The sequence below is a fragment of the Arabidopsis lyrata genome (assembly GCF_000004255.2).
Source record: "Arabidopsis lyrata subsp. lyrata unplaced genomic scaffold ARALYscaffold_1, whole genome shotgun sequence".
Lineage (NCBI taxonomy): Eukaryota > Viridiplantae > Streptophyta > Magnoliopsida > Brassicales > Brassicaceae > Arabidopsis > Arabidopsis lyrata.
In genome coordinates this window covers 31,772,332-31,784,669 of record NW_003302555.1, presented here as the reverse complement: position 1 = coordinate 31,784,669, position 12,338 = coordinate 31,772,332, and the positions used below count along the sequence as shown (strand labels likewise).

At 47.5% G+C, this 12,338-nt stretch overlaps 2 protein-coding genes across 2 annotated transcripts; both read left to right on the top strand.

Annotated features, from left to right (window-relative positions):
- Positions 1-1,742: 1,742 nt before the first annotated feature.
- On the top strand, positions 1,743-2,862 carry LOC110224497 (uncharacterized protein At3g60930, chloroplastic-like). The gene is made up of 2 exons (XM_021010591.1): positions 1,743-2,033; positions 2,113-2,862. The coding sequence occupies exons 1-2, from the start codon at positions 1,743-1,745 to the stop codon at positions 2,860-2,862; spliced, it is 1,041 nt and encodes a 346-aa protein (XP_020866250.1).
- Positions 2,863-10,821: 7,959 nt separating this feature from the next.
- LOC9328009 (uncharacterized protein At2g29880) lies at positions 10,822-11,752 on the top strand. The gene is made up of 2 exons (XM_021010590.1): positions 10,822-10,879; positions 11,169-11,752. The coding sequence occupies exons 1-2, from the start codon at positions 10,822-10,824 to the stop codon at positions 11,642-11,644; spliced, it is 534 nt and encodes a 177-aa protein (XP_020866249.1). The 3' UTR covers positions 11,645-11,752.
- The last annotated feature ends 586 nt before the right edge of the window (positions 11,753-12,338 follow it).

Sequence of the window (12,338 nt, the reverse complement as noted above, 5' to 3'; positions counted from 1 at the left end):
GCGGATGCGAAGTATCCTATTCACTTCGTTTGTGCCCGACGCGCCTCAGACGCGGATTCGATGTGTTTTATTTGGCTCGTTCGTACCCGACGTGCCCCAAATCTCTATAAATGCTAAGCCTTCGATTCATTTTTTCATTTCGCAATTGCAAAGGAAAATTTTCAAGGTTCGTTCTCTTCTCTCTGATCTTGATTTCTTGCGTTTTCTACTTTTTCCGTTAATACTTCCGTCATAGCGCCACCGTCATTAGATCTAGGTTGATTTCTCCAATCTGTCAAACTTTATTCCTCCGATCAACTTCTTCAATCTCCCGAGCCAGAAAATGTCTTTCTCTGATTCCAGCGACTCGCCCCGAGGCGACACTCTTCTCCCCGTCTACAAGAGGAAGATGGTCTGGAGTTCCTCGAGCGACCCCGAGGCGGATACCACGGACAATCAGATCGTGTTGTACCGTGGTAGTGATGCAGAGTTGGCTTCACGGGAAGAAGACCCGAGCCGTTTCATCGTTCGGGAAGACGCGATTGCGAATGTGGCTCGGGATCAGGATTTGCCTGATGATCCCGAGGCGACTTTGAGTAGGAGGAGGATCCATCCACCGGCAGCTGGTGAAGCTGGAGTATCGTGCTGGCGAAATGCCCCCGAGGCGCCTCTACTTCCTATTAAGGCCGAGGAAGTTTACTACGATTCTGACGAGGCGGCTAGGTTGCTTCAATCTAAAGTCCAAGCAGCCAAGGGTCAACAGAAGAGAAAACGAGCCAAGAAGACCAGGAAACCTGATCCCCCGGGTTTTACTTTATGCACGGAGGATTCCCTTCGGGATCTCAAGGCTCGGATTGGTTTTAGCGAGGGGGTTGAACTGAGACTTCCAACTCCAAATGAGCGAGCCGATGATCCACCCGAGGGGTTTTTTACCCTTTACGAGGGGTTCTTCTATCATTGCTACCTTTGGCTTCCAATCCCGAGGCCGATTTTGGCGTTTCTGTGGTCGTACAAGATTGCTTTATCCCAGATAACGACCCGAGGCTTGCGGCATCTAGTGGGGATTTTAGTCCGAAGTATTGAGACGGTCAATCTGGTTGACCTAAGCCACTTGAGGAATCTCCTAGAGATCCGGCGCATACCGGGCCCTGTCGAGAGATTTTACATATCTCCGAGGCCAAATAGGAGGGTTATCGGCGGTTTCCCGAGCAAGGATGAAAAATATACCGACCATTTCTTCTTCGTAGCCTTGAATTAATATAGTGTCCACGAGGACTACTTAGGGAAAGTCGTTGGAAAGTGGAGACAAATCGGTACTGCGCCCGAAGCCGTATTTGCTGCCTTGTTTTGCTTTAAACTTTTCACTAACCGTTTTTCTTGTTCATGCAGATCGGAACCCGTCGTTTCTCGAAGACATTCCCGAAGGTTTTCTAGATCTCCACGACGAACTAATTGCTCGGAAGTGCGATTGGACAAAACACTTCTCCCAGGAGAGAATCGAGAGAGCCTTGCGTTTGTTGCACGGAGCTCCCTGCCAGTCTTCTTCAGAATCATCTGATCACCGTCTAGATCACCTCATCGAAATGCAAGGCGCTGCGCAATCTCTGAGAGCCAGGAAGGCTGCTGAAAAGAAGGCGGCTAAGGAAAAAGCCGTTTTGGAGGCAAACTTCAGACCTCCTACTCCTCCCGAGGCCAACCCTGAGGTCGTTATTGGTGCCGAGGCAACTGATGAGGCTCGGGATGTGGTTTCGATCGTCCCCGAGATGGCCGGACACATCTCCCCTACGACCGACGTCCCCGAGGTGGTAGGGGCTCTGGTCGCTGCTGCTCCAGCCGCCGAGGCGAAATCCAAATCTAGGGGAAAAAGACCCCGAGGTGATGGCTCGGGAGTTTCTAGGAAGGAGAAAAGGAGTCGTAGCGAAACTCCTCCAGTGTACAAGGACAAGATCGCTTCGGCGAATTTTGTCGCTTCTTGCTCGGGTCCACCACTGCCTGCTCCCGAGGCCTTGTTGGAGGCTCAAAACTACCGCGAAACCGCTGCGGGATTCCTGAAGGTATTGGTTCATTTCCGAGGCATCCTCGGTCGTTCAAAATTTAGAATTTTTTGTACTAACTTAAACTTCTGCATCCCAGGCTTTTCATTCGATGAACAGCATGGTTCGAGCCTACGACTCTTCGAACCGGAAATACGAGACCTTCCGAGCCGAGGCGGACGCCAGGGCTGCTGAGGCTGATGCCAGGATAGTCGAGGCGGATGCCAAGAGTGCCGAGGCTGAGGCCAAAATTGCCGAGGCGGCGACCATGATTGCCGAGGCAGATGAGGCCAGGCGGAAAGCCGAAGCGTTGGCCAAAGCAGAGAAGGTCGAGCGTTTAAAGACGGCCGAGGATGGTCTTCGCCTTCGTCGGAAGTTGGAGGCTGAAGTCGAACGCTTGAACCGACTATTTACCGAGGAGAAATCTCTTCGGGAGAAGGAGGTAGGTCGGGAGAGGAAAGCGGCCAAGAAGGAGTTCGCCAAGAAGATCGAGGCGATAGAGGCGAAGATGGACCTATACGGGAAGGCGTCCGAGCGCTACATGTTCCTGGTCCAGGCTAGGGCTAATGCCGAACTGATTGCCGATCTTGAAGGCGGCAAAAACGTCGAAGATGAGAAGGAGGAGGTGCTCCAGTGGAAAGCGGAGTACGGAGATGCCGAGGAAGAGTTCGTGCGGATTGGAACCGAGCTGCGAGAGGATCTGAGGCTTCCTCCGGCTTCTCCAGATTCTGTTGAAGATAATTTCGGAAACAGATCAATCGAGGGAGTTGCCGCGGGGATTGGCATTACGGATCAGGCGGGCACATTTTTGCCGCCCGTGGCAGCACATGTCGAGGAGCGGGACGAATAAGTCCGAGGCGTTTCTTTTTCTCTTTTTTTTTGTTTCGAGTCTTTTGTAAAAACTTATGCCTGGATGGCTTTATCCACCTGAATACATGTTTTTTGAATCCGATACCAGTGTTGAGTAACTGGGTTTACGACATGCCCAATAGTATTAACTTCCGAGCCGAAAACGAAAAGAATCGTGCGCCAGTGTCAATTCAAACGTTTTAACATCCGAACTGAATTATACACCGATGTTAACGTAATTGGATTTTGGTAAGGATGAATTTTGGTTCAGTAGAAGTTATCTTTCGGAATAGCGAACCAGTGTTAAGATAGCTGGGTTTTTGTAAGTGAGACCACAAGGTTAATTTCTCCCGAACCGTTTCAACTTCCGAACTGAAAGTGAAAAGGATCGTTTTACCAGTGTTAAAGTAACTGGGTTTTGGTTATATGAGACTAATCTTTATCGGTTGCGACCCGAGCTGATATAGTCGGTACCAGTGCTTAGAAGCGAACTGGGGTACCAGTGTTGAGGTCAACTGGGTTTTCTGAAGACAATTTCTTTATGGCAAGATATCTCCGACCGAATTATCTCGACTGTTTATATAGCGCGCTGTAACCGAGGCGGTGAAAAGAGCTTTTTCTGTCCGAGGACGTGGCCATCGTCCGAACGAACTTTTAGCTTTAAGTCGATAAGATGACCGTTAAAATCTCCGAGGTGGATAAGATTGATAATCGGAAGATAAAAACTTAGAGAATTTGAAAAATTTAGTGGGAGTATATATGTATATGGACCCACTCCCCCCTTTTTTTAATTAGGGGGTAGCTGAACTCGTCCGAGGACGAGCTGCCTACGTACCCTTTTCAGGGATCAAGCCACCCCGTAGTTCAAGTACATGCGTACCTTAGGTTTTTAGCGGTAATATTTCCTTAGATGCATTGCGTTCCAGGATCTAGGTACCGCTTTGTCGTTCATGTTGACGAGTTCGTAGACGCCGGGACGGATTACCTTTGCGATCGTGTAAGGTCCCTCCCAATTCGCGCCGAGCTTACCTGCGTTCTGCTCGGCGGTGTTCTGGAAAACTTTGCGCAGTACGAGATCTCCTTCGTGGAAACGGCGATGCTTAACGTGAGAATTATAGTATCGAGCCGTTGCGTTCTGATAATTCTGCATACGGATCAAAGCCGAATCTCTTCTTTCATCGATTAAGTCCAGCTCGTCCAGCATCATCTGAGTGTTGGAATTTTCCTGCTCGGGGAGAAAACGTCTTCTTAGTCCCGGGATCTCGGCTTCGGTGGGAATCACACACTCCGTGCCGTAGACAAGGGCGAAAGGTGTTTCTCCCGTGGCCCGCTGCGGCGTGGTTCTGTGCGACCATAATACTCCTTCCAATTCGTCGGCCCAGCGGCCTTTCTTTGCGTCGAGGCGCTTTTTTATTCCGTCGAGAATCGTCTTGTTTGCCGCCTCGGCCTGTCCATTTCCCTGAGGGTACCGAGGCGTAGACTTGCTGAGGCGAATTCCCCATTTCTCGCAGAATCCTTCGAACCGAGCCGAGATAAACTGCGATCCGTTGTCTGTAACGATCTCGTAAGGTATCCCATGGCGGCATATGATATTCTTCCAGATGAAGTTCTCGACCTGCGCATCTTTGATGCTGGCGTAAGAATCCGCCTCGATCCATTTGGAGAAATAGTCTGTCAGTACGAGGACGAGTTTCTTCTGCTTGGAGTTGTGTAGAGGTCCGATGATGTCCATGGACCATCGCATGAATGGATAAGGCGAAGTTATAGAAGAGAGGAGCTCGGCGGGTTGATGAATTGTTGGTGCGTGCCTCTGGCATTTATCACATCGTTGAGAAAATTTTTCGCAGTCTTTGACCATCGTCGGCCAAAAATATCCGTGGCGTTTGATCTTTATAGCCAGAGCTCTTCCGCCAGAATGGTTTCCACAAGATCCGCCGTGAACTTCTTCCATGACTCTGCGAGCTTCATTTCCTTCGACACAGATAAGGAGGGGACCGGAAAATTGCCATTTAAAGAGTTCTCCGTCGATCAAAGTATATCGAGCCGCTTTGGCCTTAAGCTTCCGAGCTGCCCATTTTTTGGTAGGAACTTCTCCGTCGGCGATGTAGCTTCGGATGGCTCCGATCCATTTGGCGTCGCTTCCGTATTCGGGCTCGGTTGCGTCCGTAGTTTGCTGGTCCAGCTGTTCGATGTCCATTTCTTCCGGTTCTTCCGTCTCCCGAGCTGTTAGAACTTGATCTTTGCTATTATCTTCTATGCTCGGCTTTTCGATGAACTCAACCGGTATGATCCTCTTCAGATTTGGGTCGGAGGTTGAAGCTAGAGCTGCTAAGGCATCGGCCGATGTGTTCTCACCTCGTGGGATTCTGGTTAACTCAAACTCTCCGAACTGTTACGCCAAGTCTTGCGTGAGAGCAAGATACGCTTCCATTCGTTCGTCGCGAGCTGCGTATTCTCCATTGAATTGATTTGCCACGAGCTGGGAGTCGCAAAAGGCTCGCAGCTTGTTGATCTTAAGTCCCCGAGCCAGCTTAAGTCCTGCTATCAGCGCTTCGTACTCAGCCACGTTGTTGGTCGCGTCGAAATTAAGCCGGAAGGATTGTTCAAGGATTTCACCCTCTGGTGATGCGAGGCGGATTCCGACGCCAGAACCTTGTTTTGAGGATGAGCCGTCGACGTGGAGGATCCAAACAGCGTTGGGTGACTCTTCTCGGACGTTCTCCGTTGGCAGCTCGATGATAAAATCGGCCAGGACTTGAGATTTTGCGCATGTTTTGTTCCTGTATTCGATGTCATACTCGCTGAGTTCTACTGCCCACTTGGCTAGGCGTCCTGATTGACTCGGACTGTGCAAGATGGTTCGGAGTGATATGGGCGCCATGACGACAATCGAGTGAGACTGGAAATATGGCCGTAGCTTCCGAGCTGACATTACTACGGCGAGGGCGAGCTTTTCAGTTTGCGGGTAGCGTGTTTCCGCGTCGGTGAAAGTTTGCGAGACATAGAATATCGGCTTCTGCTCCCCTCTGTCTTCCCTGACTATCACTCCACTTATAGCCGTATCAGAGACTGCGATGTATAGGAATAACGGCTCGCCCGGGATTGGTTTCGCTAGAACCGGTGGATTGGCCAAATACTTTTTTAGTTCTTGGAAAGCTTCTTCGCAGCGATCGGTCCATTCGAATTTCTTGTTTCCGCGCAGAGTATCATAGAAAGCCAGGCATTTGTCAGTGGATCGCGAGATGAATCGGTTCAAGGCTGCGACTCTCCCGGTGAGACGTTGGACTTCGCGCTTGTTCTACGGTGAGGGCATGTTTAGTAGAGCATCGATCTGCTTCGGGTTTGCCTCGATGCCTCGGTGAGTTACGAGATATCCCAAGAATTCTCCAGACTTTACCGCGAAACGACATTTTGCCGGGTTAAGCTTCATGTTATGCTTGTTGAGCTGACGAAAACAGTCGCGTAGATGGGCTATGTGATCGCTTTCTTCAAGGGATTTGACTAACATATCGTCGATATAAACTTCCATCGTCTTCCCGAGCTGTTCTGAGAACATCCTGTTGACGAGTCGCTGATACGTCGCGCCGGCGTTCTTGAGTCCGAAGGGCATGACTTTGTAACAGTAGATACCTCGGTCTGTGATGAATGCTGTCTTCTCGCGATCGTCGGGGTGCATGAGAATCTGATTGTATCCTGCGAAAGCATCCATGAATGATAGCAACTTATTTCCCGCGGTTGCTTCCACTAAACGATCGATATGTGGGAGCGGAAAACTGTCTTTAGGGCAAGCTTTGTTCAGATCGGTGAAATCGACGCAGACTCTCCACTTGCCGTTCTTCTTTTTAACCACGACAGGATTTGCTAACCAGTCCGGATATCTTGCTTCAGAGATCGAGCCGATCTTCAGGAGCTTTTCTACTTCAGCGTTCACTGCATCTGCGCGATCCCGACCCAATTTTCTTCGCTTCTGCTTGATGGGCTTGAAAGATGGGTCAACATTCAGCTCGTGGCAGATTACATCGATGCTTACCCCAGGTAGATCCTCAGCCGACCAGGCGAAGGTGTCGATGTTCTCTTTGAGGAATGAGATGAGCTCGATCTTGATCTCCTCGGTTAAGTCGCTGCCAATTTCCACGCATCGTTCAGGCCGTTTGTCGTCGAGGCTAATAGAGATTACAGGATCCGAGGTAGGCTTCTTCTCCTCGCGCGCCTCCTCGATCTGTAATTGCTATAACTGTTTAGATATAGCCTTCTCTTCACTCCGGCCAAGTTTTGATTTCTTGTGATCCGTTTCAGCCTTCACTTCAGTGACAGGGTTTCGGAGTTTGTGTGCTGCCATGAAACACATCCGAGAATTTTTCTGACTGCCCCATATCGTTTTCACGCCATTAGGGGTCGGGAACTTGACACATAGATGGTATGTTGATGCGACAGCTCGCATTAGATTTAACCACGGGGTTCCCATTATGACGTTGTAGATGGTAGGTCGATCGGTGACTGAGAAGTTGACTATCTTTGTTACCCCGCCGGCTCGGACTGGTAGTTGAATGGTTCCAAGCGTCATCAAAGTTTCCCCTGAAAATCCGAGGACAGGCCTCGGGGTCGGAACCACCTGTGACATGTCGATGTTCATTCGTTGGAGCGTTTCGCGAAAGATCACGTCAATGGTGCTGCCGGTGTCAATTAATACTCGGTAAATATCGTGGTCTCCTATTGCTAGAGTGACGACGATTGGATCGTTATGAGGCATATCGAGCCCGTTTGTTTCGCTTACTTCGAATGTGATCACGTCGTTAGGTCGATCGAAGCGTCTTGTCCAGTTGCTAGGCGTCTCGGCTCGGCGTTGATAAGCTTTGATTGCCGCTACGGTGTCAGGACAGTAAGGTGATCCACCCATTATGGTAAGAACCTTCTGCCGCGTACCATCTCGGTCTTCGTCTTCCGACCCCCGGGTTCTTTTCTGAGACTCCTGGTTCCTTGGTTCGGGGTCTCTTCCTGGGTTGGTCTGCTCGGGCTCTGGTTCTGGCTCGAGGTCCTTAAGGGTTACGTTTGTCCCGAGCTCTCCAGCTAGGAATTTGGTTGCTAACTTGGCTCCGAAGCTTCGGCATCTCGAGGTATGATGGCCGAAAATTTTGTGGTGTTCGCAATATTCTTGATCATTGCTCGGTGGCTGATCCCTCGTCCAAGTGAAGGACTCTCTTCCACGCCCACGGCCTCGGCCTCTGCCGCGGCCACGGCCTCGGGGCGTGTCAATTTGGTAGCTATGGTATCCTGAGAAATTGCGCCCTTCGTGATGCGTATACGTACCGCTCTCACGAGTTTTCTTCTGGACCGGAAGTGTCGCTTGGGCTTTCTCGGTTTTCTCGGTTCGGGGCGCCTGTTTTGTTGGCTCGTGCCTCTTTGCTAGTAGCGCCATTTCTTCTTCGTGGGCGACGAAATCCGAGGCTCGATGCAGCGCGTCGCGAATTGTTGTTGGTTTAGACAGGTTCAACTCTTTCCTGAATTCTGACTTGTACCAGAGAGCTTTCTTCAAAGCCGAGAGAGCTGCTACATCTGTAATTCCTTCGACTTTGGCTAGCGTCGATTTGAAGGTCTTGAGGAAATCCCTTAATGGCTCGGTGGGCTGTTGAGACAAGTACCACAGATCCGCGTCAGAAGTTCCGGGGTCGATGAGCACGGAGTATTGTTTGAGGAACAATGTCGACAGCTCGTCGAAACTATCAATCGAGTTTCGTTCCAATCTCGAAAACCACTCTAATGCGGGTCCTTTGAGGTGTTCCACGAACAGTAGGCACAGACCTGCATCCTTTTCCCCGGGTTTGAATCTGGCTCGGGCCACAGATATCACGAACGATTTAATGTGGCACTTTGGATCGGTTGATCCGTTGTAAGAGTCGATTTTGAACTTTCCCAGATTGGACATCGTCGTTTCGGAAATCCTTTTGGTGAAAGGCGTATTCCGAGATTCTTCCAAAATTTGGTCGATGTTCGGTGCGGAGGACGAAACGCTATGTATTTGGGTTTTGACGAGCTTCATATCGGCTTCCGCCTTGGCTAGGGAGGCTCGGATCTTGCTTAGCTCGTCTTCTCTTTCGGATTCTTCGGCCCACCTTATGTTTTCCTCAGTTTCTTCATCGTCAGTGAGATCTGTTCGCTCGGCGGAGTTAGCTCCGGCTCGGGTACGCTCATCTTGCAGATCATCTGGCTCGTCCGTCAAGTCCACTGCGTCCGGCTCGGTGGGATCATCTTGGTTCTCGCGTCTGGCAGGGTCGGCTTGGGTTGCGACTCTTGTGTTGCCGGTTGGTGTCGCGAACGTAAGTCTTGTTGGGTTGATGCCAGGCAAGTCCCGCCGAGCTCGTGGCGGCCGAGTCTGGAAACGTGTGGTTTTTTGTTGCCCGCGTGTTGCGATTTCGTCGACTCGCTGCGCCAAGGTTTTGTTGGCTTTCTCTTGGTCGTCAGCTTTCTTCTGGAATTTAACCATCAGGTCTTTCAGTTCGGCTAGGGTCGCTAGGATCGTCGGATCGGCTTGAGGATTCTGAGGGTTCGGAGGGTTCGGGATCCCTCCTCCAGCTGGTGGTGTCTGACGACCGTCTTCGTTCATCGTCCTTTTCAGTAATCGAGTTCTGCGTCTTAGGGTAAGAGAATTCTAAAGTATCCCCACAGACGGCGCCAAACTGTGGAAGTCGAAACTAACACAATCAAGATTTGTCTAGGGTTTTATTTTAGGGATACGATAATCGTGAATTCTCAAAGAACAACAGAAACGATTGTGACCAAAGATGGTGTTCTTGATATTATTAAGAAAAAGATGACTTTGATCGTACAAGAGTTTGATCGTAAAAGGAAAAAGATGTTTGTGCTATGAGAGCTTTGCGTAGTGTAAATTCTAGAGCGATATTGCTTGCCTTTGATCGAGCCTTGAGTCTCTTTATGTAGGGGTGATAAACCGCCTCTCCAGCGATATTCTCGGAAGATTTCCATTTATCTTGAAGTCGGCTCAGAATATCGCGGATTAGGATAATTTCCTTATTTTTCGGAGTCTTTGGGGGATTTCCTGATTTGAGTCGATCCTTCTAGATTCTCTCTTATCATTTCCGGGTATATCGGAAATGATCCTTCTTGTTCGGAAATGATACCTTGCTTGGAAATGGTACTTTGAAAGCGAATATTTACCAAGTCTTTACCTCGGGCGATGATGAAGACTTCACCTCGGGGAACTTGTGCAACCGGCTCGGGTACACAGGAAGGACTGGCTCGGGCACTCTAGGATGACTTCTTCGGGTGCTTTCGACGTCTTGTTCAGGATATCCCCGAGGCGATGGGCTCGGGTACCCCCGAGGCAATTGGGCTCGGGTGCTTCCGATGTCTTGTTCAGGATATCCCCGAGGCGATGGGCTCGGGTACCCCCGAGGCAATTGGGCTCGGGTGCTTTCGACGTCTTGTTTAAGTATCTCCGAGGCGATGGGCTCGGGTACCCCCGAGGCAATTGGGCTCGGGTGCTTCCGATGTCTTGTTCAGGATATCCCCGAGGCGATGGGCTCGGGTACCCCCGAGGCAATTGGGCTCGGGTGCTTTCGACGTCTTGTTTAAGTATCCCCGAGGCGATGGGCTCGGGTATACTAAATCGATTAGACAGATATCCCGAGGTGAATGATGCGATGCCCCGAAATGATCTCTGAAAGACTCCCGAAGTGTTCTAAGTCTGGCTCGGCGCCAAAGGGTGGAACCCGACCCCAACAATGACGTTTACCTTTTCAATTTTTTTATAGTTTAAAAATAATAATTCATTGGCATTACGATGATGGAATCATATCAAACAGAATATTGCACATGATCATCATAATATTCTAATTGCTACTAACGATAGAATCATATCAATTAGAATATTAACATGATCATCATAATATTATCACAAAATATTAATCTAATCTTCATCTCTACGATAGCACTATCTCTATAAATGTCACATATGTCTCTCCTCTCAAAGCATAAGAGCTCATTAGACTCCATAGAAAAAGGTACTCTTGTTCTTATGTGTTTTTTTTTGTTACGTTCTTATGTTTTTATGTTGGAAGTGTGATATTGATTAACTTTTGTTTCCCATCAGACTTTATCTTTGCGTTTTGCATTGACGTATGGTTATTTCTAATTGTTATTTGTTCATTAATATATTGTAACTTTTTCATGTTTTAACGTATACTGTATTTGGTTTTGAAATTTGATGTACCCATAGATATCACTATGGGAGATGCAGAACCAAAGAAAAAAAAGGGGAATTACAATCCGTGGTCGCCAGAGGAGACTAAGCTGTTGGATTGTGTGATAGTACGGATGCACGTACGTACAAAGCTGGGAAGAATTCAAGAGAAGAATATGTGAGTGATTTTGACAACGGGTATGAGTATGATACAACAACTCATCATGAGTCATCAGAGCATTACGCACCATTCATGTCTCATGGAACTTCAGAAAGTCCAACGGAGAAGCTTCCCCCACGTAAAAGAACAAGATCTGAGAGAAGTACTTCACAAAAAGAAGAAAGTCCTATGATGGTTCTTAGCAGTAAAATTTTGGATATAATACAACAAAGAGAAGAGAGGCAACAAAAAGAAGTGGCACAAAAAAAAAATAACGTTTGGGATGCTCTAAAAGAAATTTCTGATTTGGATAAACGTATTCGTTTCAAGGCACTTACCAAGATTTATCATTTGGGAATACAAGACGTTTTCGTGAGCATGTCGGTGGAAGAGAGGCTAGGATGGATTCAAACCAGTATGGAATAAACCAGTAGCATTTTTTTTTTAAGATTGTTTTCACGTTGCATTTTTTGAACTTTGTTTTCATTTTATTTATTTTTAAAGTTTTAATTTGAAATCACCAAAGGTTTATGAATAAATTCTTTAGCATATGTATCTTTTGTTAAAACTTCGAAACATTAGAACAACTTGAAATAAGAAAAGAAAAAAATGGTCAAAAGTTTTGTTGGATTTCGATTAGATTATAAAAATCATCTGTTATTGAATTCAGTTATGTTATAGAAAACCAAATGACATCACGTATCATTGAAAATGCACCTCCATATATTTGACAAAATGAATAGTGGTTCACTTTGAATGAACCCAAAATATTTGAAATCTGATAGACTTTAACTCTAATGGAGTTGATTTTAACTTCACTAACCAATAACACCACCTTAAAATCTTTATAAATCTGGAGTTATTGGATTCATACTTTAATAAAGTCATTGAAAATTCTGTGTTATTCAACTAAAACAAAAGTATTTCTGATTGTTAATGATTTAAACTATTGTGTTATTGGTTTATGATTTTATACACTTTTCTTCAGAAACTAAAATCATGAAAAGTATCACAAAAAAAAGAGAGATTGTGAATCATATGAGTATATTTTACTTTGTATATACAATTTTTAGAAAACAACATATATTAACATGGATCATCTTCCTACCCATTAAACAAA